This window comes from Oncorhynchus tshawytscha, unplaced genomic scaffold, assembly GCF_018296145.1.
Source record: "Oncorhynchus tshawytscha isolate Ot180627B unplaced genomic scaffold, Otsh_v2.0 Un_contig_8142_pilon_pilon, whole genome shotgun sequence".
Lineage (NCBI taxonomy): Eukaryota > Metazoa > Chordata > Actinopteri > Salmoniformes > Salmonidae > Oncorhynchus > Oncorhynchus tshawytscha.
The window spans coordinates 51,978-67,622 of NW_024609817.1; the positions used below are offsets into that span (position 1 = coordinate 51,978).

The following is a 15,645-nucleotide window of genomic DNA, read 5'->3' on the forward strand; positions in this document are numbered from 1 at the left end:
AGTCTCTTGTTTAACAGACAGATATCACAACAGTTCCACATATGCCAGATGTTTGACTAAACACAGACTGTTTTCCTCCCATGTCGGCAAACTGCAATGGCAAGGTCCCAGCAAGGCTAACTAAACAGTAACCAAGCAACCCTGGTCACTGACCTTGTCGATGCAAGGATAATGCCCCCCAATGTAGATTTAAAAGCTTGAGTACAGGATTGATTCCATTCCATTGAGTTAGGAGAAGATTGTAATGAAGTAGGCCCAGTTATGGTGCAGTACACTATGCAGTAGTTTACAGTAGCATAATGAAGCATTCACAACTTCTTATCATTGAGAAAGAAAAGACTGCCATCACTATAAGGAGGCTGTTTCACCCGTCTCAAAATTTCTCTCTAGCAATAACATCCCCAACTACTTCCAGACTATGCATTCTTTAATAAATGAAGAACACATTGCACCACATAAAAAGTCCCCATATCCCCAGCTATAAAGGGAACATTTACAGATGCCATATAGCCATAATCAAGAGACTCAATGAACCAATCTCCTCCCACATGCACTTTGGAAAGCCTCTCCTCTGCGTTGTGTATGTTCAACAGGTAGAATCATGTTCCCTACTGCACTACCTCCCTTCTCCGAGTCAGACTGTGAGAGAAACAGCCCCTGGTAAGTGAGTAAATTGTTTTCATTACTTTAAAGCTACTGTCAGCAATTGGTATATCATTTTTTAAAACTTTTAAATTAATGATATATAGCCATTAGTTAGGAGGACTTGTAGTGTATATTGTTTGGTTTGGATTGTTAACGCTTATAGCAACTTTTATTGATAGGATGTTTGGATCATAATTAATAGGATCATTGGGGTAATATGATTGATAACCATCATCTTTTGATGTGTACTATACACACATAGAGTCAACCATTAGATTATCTACATTTACATTTGAATTTGTTGATGGGATAGGAGTATGTTTCGATTGAACCTCTAACATTTTATTGGCGCCTCGCTATCGGCGTTAAAAGTGCAATGATGGACAACTTTTCTAAATAGTTTACTTGATGATGAGTATTTCTCTTCAGGACCTAATATTGTAGCCTAATACACACTATTACAGTACATAATGGAATACACATGTACATAATGGAATTAGCAAGGTACAATGCCTCTACATACTTTCAACGTTGTTTTGAGTGTAGAGATGGAATTGCGGCACAAAGAAGGCAGTGCTTTGGATAAACTCTCAGTTTATAAGGTGGATGTGTATGTTTCCCTTTGGTCCACTAATTCAACGCAGACTAAAGCTTTGTTTTTGACGGTTGAGAAGCCCAGTAAAAAGGTGTGCTAGATACTACCATCCCAGGAATACTACCATACAACTTTCTAATGGGAACCAAGCCATAATAAAAGTTACATTTACATAACTATGATTATTATTATGTGTAAGTGTTGATCTTGTATTCTTGACTAAGGGAATACATTGTCATTCTGATTTATGTCAACAGTCATTGCAGATTTCATCCACTTCAGACATGTTTCGTGTGTGGATCAAACTCTGTCTCCTCTTGCCAGGTAATGCTATCCCTTCACACGTACACCTTTCACTGAAACATCAAAAATCCCCTGATTCATTTAGCCATAAAACCACAACAACAAGTGGAAGCATGTTTTTGATTTGTCATAACACTACGCTCACAACAGTGCATGTCCACTATACTGCACTTCCAGGGGTAAGTAGCTTCATGATCCACAACACCCTCCACAGCCTGTGCTTGGAGGACTTCCCCAAGACGGGCCTGGTTCAGCTGAATAAATGCAACCTGGACTCAGTTCTCCAGCAGTGGATCTGGAGGGACCAGAGTCTCCTGGAGCGTGTGGGGACCTCCAGGTGCCTGTCGGCCCACCACTCTGATCCTGTCCAGACTGTACCCTGTGAGGGGGTAGAGGATGGGGGACACAGGGATGATGGGGGGCTGCGGTGGGGGTGTGAGTTGAACAGGCTGATCAGTCAGAACAGTTCTCTGGAGCTCTCCACAGACGGGAAACGACTGACGCTGTCCCACAGGAGCAAGCAGACCAAGTGGAGGTCTCTGGATGAAGGGGATATATGCCAGGAGAGGCTCAGTAAGTGATTGTTGTTGCCTCAAAAGTTTTTTAATCGCTTAATTTACATTTAACACTGACTTGGGTATAACACAAATCCTCATGGCATGAAATTGGATCTTTGTGTAAATTGACTTACATGAGTGAAGCTCTAGAATGAGCCACATAAGCACTCATGATGTTGAAAATAATGTAACATTTTCATCTCCTTTTGAATGATTGACTTCATCACTAGTTAGCAGTTGTTAGATTGAGGCTTTGTGTGAATTGATACAGCATGGGCCTCTCAAACCTAGGCTAGAAGATATTAACTCAATGTCGTTCCACAATAGTCCCCCAGTCCACCTTGGCCACATGGTGCCATTGTGGCCACCATTTTGTCCGCATAAAAACTAACACAGGGGATGGTGATGCAACATGTGTTTGTATATTTGTACTGGCACCTGCAGGATCCAAAAGGGCATCGAGCGATCCCGATGAGTTTGAGGTGAAACCTGCGAAAGAGCAGAAAGCGGGGCCTCCTGGTATGACCGATGAACAGAAAGAATTCCTCAGATGGTTCTATCGCACTGAGGACCGTAAGTTATGCTCTTTACAAAGCTATTGTACCTTTTTCCCACTACCGAGCTGAGCCAAACTGAGCTAAGCTGTTCTGTGCCTTGCTGGAAAGGACAATGAGGAAGGAAAATAGCCAAGCCAGCACAGTACAGATAAGGTTGGCTTGATAGTGTGAAAATGGTATTATTAGTGTTGTATTAGGTTAATGTTGGGGTAGCAAACTGATCCATAGCCATTGTTTGGGAAATTACAAGTAAAATAGATATGATTGGATTGTTCTTAAGTAAGCTATTTGATATGACAGCTCCATTATGTTATCCAGCTCCATTATGTTATCCAGCTCCATTATGTTATCCAGCTCCATTACGTTATCCAGCTCCATTACATTATCCAGCTCCATTACGTTATTCAGCTCCATTAAGTTATCCAGCTCCATTACGTTATCCAGCTCCATTACGTTATCCAGCTCCATTACGTTATTCAGCTCCATTACGTTATCAAGCTCCATTACGTTATCCAGCTCCATTATGTTATTCAGCTCCATTATGTTATTCAGCTCCATTATGTTATTCAGCTCCATTATGTTATTCAGCTCCATTGCGTTATCCAGCTCCATTACGTTATCCTACTGAGCAGTTTGTTCTTACAATATATACTCAGTTAATCAGTTTTCACTTTTCATGGCACTGTAGTGGTGGTGGTGTCATTTATGTGATCTGATCCCAAAGCCTCCATAAAGGGATTGGTTATAGTGAAGCACTTTTTCTCTTAGTCAGATTTACATGGTAGTAAACTTTTATTCTCGCCAAGGCTCCAAGTCTGTAAAAAAAAAAGCTGTTAAGTGCACACTTGGTCCAAGTTCCAATGTTTTGTCTTTGATCACCTCTGAAATTTCCTGTGGGGTTATAACGGTGGGAAGATTTTCTGCAGTTACAACTGTGTGTTTTTGTCGTCACAGCAACTCCCTGGAAGTTTGCGATGCTGGCTCTGTCCTTCGCTGCCCTTCTGCTGGGCTGTCTGCTTCTGGGAATGGGCTCCATGGCGAACAAGTAAGCCCCTATCTGACACTGACTCAACTTAAGTAGACTAATGTCTACCCACTCAACTCAAAAATACTAATGTAATACACTGTCATTCTAAACAAGAAATATCTCATGTGTCTTCAATTATGAAACATGGTGTGGTGAAGATACTTATGGTCAACAACAGTAAATGATCCAAACAAAGTGTTCATCCCAAATAACACCCTAGCCTTATGGCCCTTGGTCAAAAGTAGTGCACTATGTAGGGAATACGGTTCAATTTGGGATGCAACCAAAGGCTCTGTGGAACCTAAATACAGGACCTGTTATGGAAGAAAACAAAAGCAATCTCCATATTTGTGCGTGCTGGTCTGGCCATCTTTATTTACACCACAGTGACTACATTTCCCATCATCCTCCACACAGAAACAGGAATAAGATAGCCAAGTACAAGGCGGCGGCTCTGGCCATGAAGCCGGAGGCGGAAGAACTACAGGTCATCATCACGGAAGTTGGAGGTCAAAGAACTAACTCAGAGGTCAAACCCGTCAACAGCGCCTCTGTCCAGGTCAGTATGAGCCAATCTGAGATCCCAGTGAGCCAGGCCAAGCCCCTCCAGGACAATGGGGAGGTAGAGGGGCTCAAACCGGGGACATTGTGGTGACCTGGAATGACGGGAACGTGTCCAGCCTGTACCCCGAGCCTGAGGGGGAAGTGGAGGTGTTGGCGGAGGTAGAGAAAGAAGAGGTAGTTGAGGTAGAGAAAGAAAAGGTGGTGGAGGAGTTAGAGAAAGAGGAGGCAGAAGAGGGAGTGGTGGTAGAGGGATGAAGGAGAGAGATATAACAGCCACGTTCCTCATTACTGCTCCTCTGCAGAGGCAGAACAGAAACTCCTATTTACTTAGGCATAACTGTCATTTTAAGTTGTTTTATTTTGACCTGTAACTTAAACAACCACTGTCTGTTTAATTACTGTAATGCCCTTTTACACTACTGTGCTGCTGAGCCAGACCGTACTGTGCTGGCTCAGATATTTTATTGGAGGATGCGTAACTATGCCAGCGCAGTACAGCTTGACTTGGCTCAGTAGTGTGAAAAGGGTATACAACTACTACAAATAATGCTGTGTACAAGATGTGCAGTATCACAGTCATCATTCACAAGTACTTTGTTGGTTGCAGTTTCAGCCATGCTTGGAATATACATCTACTGTAAACATTGCTGGCCGTCGAAACATCGCAACCAACTATTTGGGATACCAAATAGTTAGTAAATGTTGTTTTTGGTCATGAAGAAGTGCAACGTGTTGTTTATAGTGTAGTGAAGAGTTTTCCTATGTCTCTTGACAGTATGTAGGAACACTGATAAACCATGTGTCATAAGCTATTCAAGTGTAGTCTACTTGGGAAACACTAAAAGGCAACTAAACATGGTCTGAGATAACATTAAAATTGGAAGATCAAACTTCTCTTTATACATCTCTTTTGTAATTCTATTTGTAAAGTATTTTTAGTTATAATGCTGGCCACCAGGAAGATTAGCCGACCTCATGGCATCAGCTAATGGGGATCCTAATATAATCCAAACTGGAATTATCTTGCTGTAAGTATAGTGGAAAGCTCTTGTGAGAGAGTATTCACATATAGATGTTTGGGACAGAAAACAGAATTCAGTGGGTTAACTTTTGTCATCATACCACCTCTCCATGTGTAAGATACATTTTCATTGTGTTATAAAAGCATTCCACCAATTGCAGTATTTACAATAAGGAAATAAAACTGTTCATATCAAAATAGTTATGTTTTGTCATTTTGGTTGGGATGGCATTAGCATACAATAGTATAAAACTGTGTTTTAAGTTTTTAAAAATGCAACCGTTGTTACACTGATGAGCCTGAGGAGGGCGCCCACATCTCGTGAAAACGACGTATATATGAAGTTAAAGCCCCAATGCAGTTGTTTTGATATCAATATCAAATCATTACTGGGTAGCAATTAAGTACCTTACTGTAATGGATTTCCATTCAAATGGGCAAAAAATGCTTTTTAGCAAAAACATATTTCTCAAGCAAGAATTTCGCTCAGACTGTCTGGGAGTGGTCTGAGATGGGAGGGGAAAACTGAAAACTAGCTGTTATTGGCAGAGATGTTTGGAACTGTCTTTGTTATTTGTCTATGAACCAATTTATAGCATGGTGATGTGACCATGGAAAGCCAAAACTCGCGGCCATGCAAACCTGCTGATTAGAAACCAGCACCTATCAGGAAATTACACTGATCACATTTTTTCACACTTTTACAGTGTTAGTTTCATCAACTGTTGTACAATATAATATAAAACACAGAAAAACTGAATTTTGACTGCACTGGGCCTTTTACTCAAAGATTGACTTGCTACTTTGTGTTATAACATCAAATAACTTATAATATGTCTTCATTCGATAAAATGAGTTTTCCTTTATAGCTTATTAAAATGCATATAAAAATACATGTGCATAGTGTCAGCAATCTATACTACAGTGAACATACCATCACCGTCATATGCACTCCAATCACCACAATACATTTGGCAACTAACATAACTTTGTCCCAGTAACTGACTTCAAGACAAACTTTGAAAACTTTGGCAATATAAATTCAACATTCACAATGACAGTTTAAACACCAGTCCATTACTGTCCATCTCTCAAGGAGCTCTGATAATTACTGTTCCATCTCTTCACTTGAAGGTGCAGTAAGTCATCATGACGTTTTGGTACACGCTCCAACGAAGTGATGGTGATATCACCATGACAGCTTCTGCTGCATACAGTATGTTGATGGCTTGGTTGTATGTTATTCTGTCTCCATTTTGTTCTGTTTTTCACATTTGACACAGTCCATTGTCTCTCATAACCTATTTCACAGTTCTCTCACTTGTCCATATTGTAAGCCACTATGGCAGACTTGTCAATAAGTCACTTTAGGAAAGTCCAGGTTGAGTCAAGTCTTCGAGCCTGAGACACTCAGTCAAGTCTCAAAACTCTGAGCACAAGTCCAAGTTAAGTCTCAGTCTCTGGTACAAGTCCAAGTTAAGTCTCAAGGTTTGGGCATAAGTCTCAAGTCTTTGAGCACAAGTTTGAGACAAGTCTCAAATTTCCATTCTTTAAGTCTGGTCTCATTCTCCATCGACTCATCAGAAGATCTTGAAGCCCTTGAGCAGCGTCAGCGTGGGTGCCCGCCGTTTGCTCTGTGCCCGTGATGACTTGACCGTCACCAGCTTGGCGGTGGCGGGCACTGGGAGCTCTTTGTAGCAGGGGGTGGTGAACGGGGGCACGGTGGCGAGGCTGAACAATGGCTTGTTGTCCTCACTGATGTAAAGGGGACGTAACGGGGGGCTCCTTTTGCCGCCCAGCTGCCTGGCCTCCCTCACGGCTTCATGGAAGACCCGCTGGACAGACAGGAAGTCTAGGCAAGCAGACACCTCGAAGAACAGGCAGCCGAAACGGGTGGCGAGGGCCGAGCCGTCCGACTTACTCACCTGCCTGAAAGACAGAGTGGGAGAGACAGGGTGATGGGGAGTGAGGAGAGAGAGAGAAGAGAGCGAGAGAGAGAAGAGAGCGAGAGCGAGAGAGCGAGAGAGAGAGAGAAAGAGAAAACAGGAGGGAGAGAGGGAGAGAGAGAAAAGAGAAGCCCTTTAGTTTAAACAGCTCCAAAATACACTGACCCCTATAATCAGTACTATAATGTGCCAACTTTGCACATATCATTAGTCAATCACACATCCTACATCCTTAGCTAACAACAAACTTTCCCACAACTTTAGAGAGCGTTCCTTTAAAAGTCTTATTAGGTCATAAACTAACGTTTTCATAGGAATGTCCCAAGAGATTATTCCATTCAAATATAACCCAGAACTCGGTGACCATGTTCTCAGGACTTAAGATATACATTTTCTAGACATGTTTCATGGGAACATTGCAAGAACATTTACATGTATGTGTCCAGTTTTCTGTGGGTTTGGAGAATATTCCATCCATGTCCCACCAAACATACACAGAACATGGTTGCCATATTCTCCAAGCATAACATATTGATGTTTGGGCCTCCCAAGAGGTGCAGTGGTCTAAGGCACTAAGGGTTCGTTCCCGGGCTGTGTCACAACCGGCCGTGATCGGGAGTCCCATAGGGCGGTGCACAATTGGCCCAGCGTCGTCCGGGTTAGGGGAGGGTTTGGCCGGGGGGGCTTTATTTGGCTCATTGTGCTCTAGCGACTCCTTGTGGCAGGCTGGGTGCCTGCAAGCTGACAATGGTTGTCAGTTGAACAGTGTTTCCTCCGACACATTGGTGCAGCTGGCTTCCGGGTTAAGCGGGCAGGTGTTAAGAAGCGTGGTTTGGCGGGCCATGTTTCGGAGGACACATGACTCAACCTTTGCCTCCCGAGCTGGTTGGGGAGTTGTAGTGATGAGACAAGATCAAAATTGGGGAGAAAAAATAATAATATATTAATGTTCTAGACAAGTTTCATGGGCAACGTTGCAAGAACATTTCTGTCTATCAGTTGTCAGGACGTCACCTGATGGAACCAAAGAAATGTTCCACAAAAAATGTTAATTACACATCATGCCTTGTTACTAGCAACATGACAATCTCTTACACCTAGAAAAAAAGAAGGTGTATTGGAGTGGCTATAAGTCTGCTGGCCATTATTGCTTCATACATTTCTGTACGTTATATGTTTTGGATAAATATAGCAACATGAAGACATCTTACACTGGGAGACAAATATAAGTGGTTGGAGTCTTGCCATGAATCAACTTTACTGGAAGTGCTTGAATAAACATGATTGTTTCCATAAACACCAGCTAAGAGGGCTTGGGTTGCCACACATGCAGCAGTGATGAGGATGTGCATTAACATTGAGTAGGACTGACATGATGTTTCATTTCAGGCTTTCAGATGACTACTACAAGTAGGCCTAGAGCTGCAAAACGCTTTGGTGTTACTTGAGAGGCTATGGGCCAAAACAGAACTTTGGGGATGGCATCACTCCTCCTGGAAGCACTGCCGGCCCGGACCAAGACATGCCTTGGCTTTTTGAGTATGTTATGTCATTGTGGTGTGGGTTTGAATCGCAGGTCCGCCTTGGTGGGGATGAACCGGGTTATATTGTATCTCTTAAACGTCCACCAGCTGTGTCTCTAACAGTCATAAACAGACATCTTGGCATGCAAGACTTCTGCACCGGTATCTCTCCATGTCTAACTACTGTGGTATGTATTGCTGCTGCTGACTATGCTGATATGAGCCAGTAGTGAGCTCTGAGCGCCTGCAGCAATACTTAGTCGCTATAATACCGGAATCTCATCAAGACGTTTGGGCCTCTTGGTATAATGTCTCAGGCATTACACTAACAGACGAGTAGTTGCAGGTTTGAGTCCCACTCTGACTTCCATCCACCCCACCAATTCACTACACACCTGTATCTCTCCATGTCCAGCTTGTTGCCCAGCAGTATAATGGGGGTCTTGGGCTGCAGGGCCTTGGTGTGGACGCTGACGGCCTCCAGGTACTGTTGGCAGCCCTCAAAGCTCCGTCTATTGTCTATGCTGTAGACCACAAGGAAGGCACTGGCCCACGAGAGGTAGCGCTCACAGTTCACTGGGCCGTCCTGACGGTAGAGACAGACAAGGGGAAAAGGTCATCACTTCAAAACAATTAGTGGCAAAGGCTTTGGAAGACGTATCAATTGATTTGAATACATCTTCAAATGGTTTCCATTTGCACAGAAAATGTGTCATTGTGTCCCGGCTCTTGTAATGGTAATGCCTCAGCCTACGGCACACACGTCTTCAGGTTTGGATCTGACCTACTGCCCTTTGACACAACCTCTATCTTTCCTCACTATCATCCTCTGTCTCTATGTTCAATGCAAATCTGAAAACCTTTTTTTCTTCTGTCACATTATCCAACCGCGGCACAGCGTCGGGGGCAGAGCAGCGCCCTGGAGCAGTTCAGTGCCTCAAGGGCACAACGGCAGTAGTATAGTCTTTCAAAAAGATTCTTCCCACCTGGTCAGCTGTGTCCATAACTTTCACAACGACAGGCTGTTGGTCCACCATGTCCTCAGAAGAGTAAGTATCCTCTAGATGGCAGTGAACACAACATGGAGGTCACAACATGGACCCAACATCACAATACAGTCATTCATGTGTCAATATGAACACGTTTATTGTACATTTCTCTGAAAGTGCATCTGCCGATTCTTGTATAGTTAGTGTTATTACAGTGTTATAACTATTACAGAGGTGTTTTAATGTCCATACTAGCCAACCATAAAAGGCTTTCCCAATGCACAGCGTGATTCTAAACGGTACTAGAGGGGATGTTAGGACAGAGCCAAAATGATTTATTTAACAAAGACATTTCTTGACAACTGCATTTTATTTCAGAAGGTAACAAATGGAAGCTTACCTAGATTGGGGTCATATTCACTGATGAAGCGCTTGGTGAGAAATTTGACAGTCAACGCTGAAAAGAGAGAAGGGAATCATTCACTTCCTGTTTAGATTCAGCTCATTGTTGTCAGTCTGTCACACTGTACAATGTAGTGTCCCAAATGGGGCATGGGAACCCTGTTTTTATATAAACACTCCCATGAAATATCAGATAGGAGTAGATTGCTTTTCATGAATAACAAACTATCAAAACGGTAATAAAATGTAAACAAAACTGGGATCTACTCCACTACAAATACTAGGGATGACAAATCAAGGCAAGTTTCTAATGTTTGGTTTACTCAGTGTATATTAAGTGGCAGAACACAATATAAAACCAAAAACCAACCTAAACATCACTAATGTTTGGTTTACTCAGTGTATATTAAGTGGCAGAACACAATATAAAACCAACCTAAACATCACTAATGTTTGGTTTACTCAGTGTATATTAAGTGGCAGAACACAATATAAAACCAACCTAAACATCACTAATGTTTGGTTTACTCAGTGTATATTAAGTGGCAGAACACAATATAAAACCAACCTAAACATCACTAATGTTTGGTTTACTCAGTGTATATTAAGTGGCAGAACACAATATAAAACCAACCTAAACATCACTAATGTTTGAACAATAAACACTAAATCAATCCAATAGCATATGAAGGAGAAAGGGGAAAAGATGGGTGGGCCACCTGATTTTCCTGAGCCCTTCACTCCAAGGATGACCACATTGACCTCAGGTTGTCCCCCCTCAGGGATAGCAGAGAAGTTACAACTCCTTGCTTTCCCAAACATCAGTGACATCTTTAGACTAAAACCCAGGAACACAAGTTTTCAAAACAGATCCAAGTAACAGGATCTTTATTCAGTGCCTACATGCATTATTCAGAATATTATTAACAATAAAAATAACATAACATAACCAAATAATATAAAATGTTTATAACGGTATCATAAACACTAATATTAATGCATATGGATGATAGGCTACTATGCAGGAAACACAAATAACGCCCACGTTGAACGTTTCCATAACGTTTCAATATAACCTTACCTTAAAAGGTTTTCTCAGAGTTAAAGACTGGGGTAGAAGTGAATCGGCTATTTGGTTGGATGTGGTTTAAAAAAAATCTGTATTACATTTAAAATCATATGAATCCAAATGCAATAAAAACATTCCAAAGAGTTTTAGAACGCGCACTTAAATCCTGTCCGATGATGAGGATGCTCATACTCGATGGTGAAAGAAGCTCGAGCTGCTCCGTGCGTGCACAGCTGGTAGGACCTTGCGTCAAGTAGACGAATCGGTTAACATTGGCTGAAGAATGTTGCTGCTTACGCACATGATTTACTGACAAACTCCATTTAAGGGAACTGAGGTGAGGTCTCATAGTTATTCTACATGCAGTCAGATATGATTTGGAAAGGTAGACCTTTCTCATCTCCAACTAACTTCATTGACAAGAAACAAGGATATCAATAAATTGTTATGTCAGTTGAGATGATTGGATTGCATCCAGTGAGTGAATGATTCTGTTGTCTTCATGCAGCATAGTTTCCTTCACAGATAATCACATAACTTCACAGTTAAAACGTTGCACATGTTAAAGTAATTGCTCGTGTAATAGTCTCAAATCTGACATATTTGAACAGAAAGAACAAAGAAAAGGTACCGTTTGACATACTGGACTTGGTTTCCTCCTTTACCCTTTAATGAATGAGAACTCCACTCCCTCCTCATTCTCTACATTGGTGGCAAAGGTGGTGTCTGGCCTCTTTTGGAAGAGCGCCCCTGTTTGTATCGGGGTTTGCATGGAGGACAGAGAGAGGAGTAATTATGTAGCCTTGTGTGTAAACATTTACACGATTTTTATAGGGGGTGAACGATTTATACTACAATAGGTGAATCCATCTATGTGCATGTAAGTATTTGCACAGGTGCCACGACTGTATTGGAACAAGGACTGGTAGCATGCTGTTGTCATGTGCAACAGATCCCTAACAGACAAGGTTACTAAGAATTTAACTGTTTGGAATAATAGTCTCATATAACAAATGTGACCTCGGGAACAATCTATTGTTGTCTCTCACCTTTGCCCAACCGCTCCAAGGCCAAGAGTTCTGACATTTCCCGCTGAGACAAACTGTCAGCCTCACAGACAAAGACCAATAAATCATAAGCATAACTGCACTGCTGTGCCCATCCATTGGCCCACCCGCTCCCACCCGACCCATCTCCCCTTTCCAGCAGGTCAACACTAGATTCCCCTCCGGCTGCATGTCACCATAATGTATGATAACTGTGCCACACGTTGCCTAACAGCTATCTATAGCCTCTGCTATTCTCGTAGCTGTGAAGAGCAATACAAACAGTGGTTACCCTGTCAAGTGCATCTGCTCTGCACAGAGGAGAGGAAAGGGGGGGATTCGGTCTAGCTGCTACTGTACCTCAAGGAAATATCATCATGGACAAAATGTCATGCTAGGACATGAGATATTTTGATCTGACTCAGCACTTCGTCACTCCTGACAAATGCAAATGTGCTGTTTGAACACTTCAGTTGAGGCGATGGAGCCAAGCAGCTGCCCTGGTTCAGGGACCGACAGTGACAAGCCTGCCCTCGGCAAGCCTTTGGACTCAGGGATGGACAGCCTGAAAGTGAGAGTTGACGGGAGCATTTTTGTGGTGAACAAAGCCCTACTCGAGCAGCACTGTGAGTACTTCCGAGCCCTCTTCCAGTCGGGAATGCGGGAATGCCAACAGGATGAGGTCCATCTGAAAGGGCTGAGCGCCCGGGGATTTGTGTTGGCACTCCGGGTCCTGGACGGGGATCGCCCCATCCTGGGTGGTGACGAGATTGTGGAAGCCATAGAGTGTGCCACCTTTCTACAGGTGGAGTCTGTGACAAAGCACCTGACCAATATCATCAACTCAGAGAACTGCTTGTTGATGTACCACACGGCTGCGACCTACGGTTTATGGGATCTGTCCCATCAAGCTGCTTTATTCATTAAAGACATGTACTCGGACCTGAAGGAAGATGTTGTGAGCACCTTATCAGAAGACCTAGTGGAGTACGTTGAGTCTCTCATCCCCAGTCGGTACGTCACAGTCTGCAGCCACTCTCCTACCGTCGAGCAGCTCCAGGACTGTCAGAGGACGGTCTGCTACCTGGATGACGAAGATAGAGAATGGAAGGTGCTGAGTCACCTACCCCTAAACACAAGCACCACTATGGCAGGTGTGACCATGCTAGACAACAAGCTGTACATTATAGGAGGCGTCCACGACCTCAGCAAGAAAGTTGTGGACTCTGGCTTCTGCTACGACCCAGAGAGTGACTCCTGGTCCACTATTTCGAGTCCCCAGCAGCCACGCTACAACTTTACGTTAGTGGGCCACGAAGGCTGCCTCTACGCCATCGGTGGGGAGTTCGACCGGAAGTCCATGGCGTTGGTGGAGAAGTACAGTGTCTCCACAGCCACCTGGCGCTTCGCCGCTAATCTCCCCTGCAGAGCCGCCAACGTGGCCTCCACCAAAGCCATGAGCCGCATCTTCATCTGCCTCTGGAAACCCAAGGGCGTTACGGAGATCCACGAGTACATCCCTGAGAGGGACCAATGGGTCCTGGTCACCACGCTAGTCCGTGACCAGAGCTATGGCCACTGCATGGTGGGCCACAGGGACAATTTGTATGTCATGCGCAACGGGCCCTGCGAAGACTTCCTGATGTGCGTGATGGACTGCTACAACCTGACTACGGGTCAGTGGACAGCCTTGCCGGGGCAATACGCAAACAGTAAAGGAGCCCTGTTCACATCGGTAGTAAGAGGGGACTCAGTATTCACCCTCAACCGCATGAGGACCACGGAGTTCGCCGTGGAGGAGCACAGATGGAAAACCAAGAGAGAGACCAAGGGCTTCGGGCGAATCGGCTCCATGTACACATTTCTCATGAGACTGCCCAAGGCCAAGACTGTGGGAAACACTGAGGTGTTGACGGACGGGCTGGAGTTTGGGAATCGGATCGACCACAGACGCAGAGGCTCTCTGCTACAATGCTTTGACTGACTTCCTGTGAATAAGTTTAGTCTTTTAATATCTCCTGACAAACTAACAACAGGACAATGAACTAGAATGCTTTGACTGACTTCTTGTGAATAGGTTTAGTATGTTACTTGGGCCACTTTTAGTAGGCAAACATGGAACGTTGCAGAAAGAAATGTCATGAATATAGCTGACGATTCCTTTTTTTACATGTCAGAGAGGCATGTTTGTTCTTCATAGCATATTTCTATCTGAATATTACACAACGTTGTGCCGTTCTGAATGTAATCTTGCGGCATCTCTCTACAAATCAACAAACAAGCTAAAGATGTAAATGTCAGAGACAACAGTAATTTGTAAACATTAAAGTTTGCTTCATTCATGACAAGTTGGAAGCTCGGAACCTCTGAGTAAACATTAATTAACATATTGGTTGATTTGGATACTTCCAAGTGGGAAATATTAGTTTCCTAGTTTCCACATGTCATGAGTGCAGCATATCTTCCAAGAATAATTAAATAGCATTTAAGAAACTTTATAGTAATATTGTCTTCTATAGTTCTTGAGAAATGTGTTGCCTCAAGTAGCCTTCTGGGTAATTTGACTCTGTATCCAAATGTAGTGTACTATAAAGTGTACTATAATCAAGTGATTCATTACATTGAGTTGACACAGCCCTTATCAGAGAGCTCTTTCCATGAAAGCCAAACACATGTTCAGTAATGTACATAAAGACTGAAATCCTTTCCTGTTTTTACAACAAACAAACCATTTATAACCCAGGCTCAGGTCCCCAAGGCATTCGTTGCTAGAGAACAGGGTAAGATAAGGCTGGCAGTGTTCACGCTGTACAATAAAACTTTTCTGTAACGAGTGCATGTTTGCTGCCGTCTCGGGACAGGTATCCCTTGAAGGAGAGATTTGTATTCTCCATGGGATCACCTGTGTAAATACAGGATGATTGGGGAATTCAAATGAATAGATTGTCTTTGGCAGAAGATATATGAAATCATTGTCTTTTAAATTATCAAATCAAACACTGTTCAAATAATGTGTTAATGGGTGAAGAATGTTGCTAATGATGTGCAGATTTTTCCACTTATCAAATTATATTACCATTCATTTCCCCTATAGTTAACAGGCGAAAATCTCCCTTGATAATATAAGAATGGTTCTTTCCCTCATTATTTAGCCTACAGCAGTGGAGACTGGTGAGGGAGGACGGCTCATAATAATGAATGGAATCAAACAAGTGGAAACCAAGTGTTTGATGTGTTTAAGACCATTCCATATATTCAGTTCCAGCCATTACTATCAGACTGTCCTCCCCATTTAAAGTGCCACCAGCCACCACTGGTCTACAGTCTGTTAACAGTCTATGAGTGAAGTTCATTAATAGCAAAGTGATAAAAGAAATGCTCTCTTGACCAAACATAGAGGA

General features: G+C 43.0%; 3 protein-coding genes across 4 annotated transcripts; 2 read left to right on the forward strand and 1 right to left on the reverse strand.

The window, feature by feature from the left end:
- The first annotated feature begins 543 nt into the window (after nt 1–543).
- LOC112238500 lies at nt 544–4,669 on the forward strand. 2 transcript variants are annotated; one of them, XM_042318844.1, is made up of 6 exons: nt 544–664; nt 1,498–1,564; nt 1,721–2,116; nt 2,545–2,673; nt 3,612–3,702; nt 4,102–4,669. In XM_042318844.1, exons 2-6 carry the CDS (start codon nt 1,525–1,527, stop codon nt 4,337–4,339), a joined length of 894 nt encoding a protein of 297 aa, XP_042174778.1. In that variant the 5' UTR covers nt 544–664; nt 1,498–1,524; the 3' UTR covers nt 4,340–4,669. The 2 variants fall into 2 exon arrangements, with proteins under 2 accessions (XP_042174778.1, XP_042174776.1); XM_042318842.1 differs by having other exon boundaries at nt 546–660.
- A 1,438-nt stretch (nt 4,670–6,107) lies between these two features.
- rasl12 (RAS-like, family 12) lies at nt 6,108–11,582 on the reverse strand. Its single transcript, XM_042318845.1, has 6 exons — nt 11,211–11,582; nt 10,849–10,967; nt 10,128–10,184; nt 9,725–9,798; nt 9,134–9,324; nt 6,108–7,198 (listed from the first exon to the last, which is right to left on the reverse strand). The coding sequence occupies exons 2-6, from the start codon at nt 10,958–10,960 to the stop codon at nt 6,850–6,852; spliced, it is 783 nt and encodes a 260-aa protein (XP_042174779.1). The 5' UTR covers nt 10,961–10,967; nt 11,211–11,582; the 3' UTR covers nt 6,108–6,849.
- Nucleotides 11,583–12,498: 916 nt separating this feature from the next.
- LOC121846083 (kelch repeat and BTB domain-containing protein 13-like) lies at nt 12,499–14,886 on the forward strand. Its single transcript, XM_042318863.1, has one exon. The coding sequence runs from the start codon at nt 12,690–12,692 to the stop codon at nt 14,226–14,228; it is 1,539 nt and encodes a 512-aa protein (XP_042174797.1). The 5' UTR covers nt 12,499–12,689; the 3' UTR covers nt 14,229–14,886.
- Nucleotides 14,887–15,645: the final 759 nt, after the last annotated feature.

What these genes read in the sequence shown, in the direction of transcription:
- LOC112238500 (XM_042318844.1), top strand. Translation starts at nt 1,525, where the DNA reads ATGTTTCGTGTGTGGATCAAACTCTGTCTCCTCTTGCCAG. An exon ending in GTTCTATCGCACTGAGGACC is followed by an intron (nt 2,674 to 3,611) that starts GTAAGTTATGCT and finishes TTGTCGTCACAG; the next exon opens with CAACTCCCTGGAAGTTTGCG. An exon ending in ATGGGCTCCATGGCGAACAA is followed by an intron (nt 3,703 to 4,101) that starts GTAAGCCCCTAT and finishes TCCTCCACACAG; the next exon opens with AAACAGGAATAAGATAGCCA.
- rasl12 (XM_042318845.1), bottom strand. Translation starts at nt 10,960, where the DNA reads ATGTCACTGATGTTTGGGAAAGCAAGGAGTTGTAACTTCTCTGCTATC. An exon ending in TGAATATGACCCCAATCTAG is followed by an intron (nt 9,799 to 10,127) that starts GTAAGCTTCCAT and finishes ACTGCCATCTAG; the next exon opens with AGGATACTTACTCTTCTGAG. An exon ending in TTATGGACACAGCTGACCAG is followed by an intron (nt 9,325 to 9,724) that starts GTGGGAAGAATC and finishes CTCTACCGTCAG; the next exon opens with GACGGCCCAGTGAACTGTGA.
- LOC121846083 (XM_042318863.1), top strand. Translation starts at nt 12,690, where the DNA reads ATGCAAATGTGCTGTTTGAACACTTCAGTTGAGGCGATGGAGCCAAGC.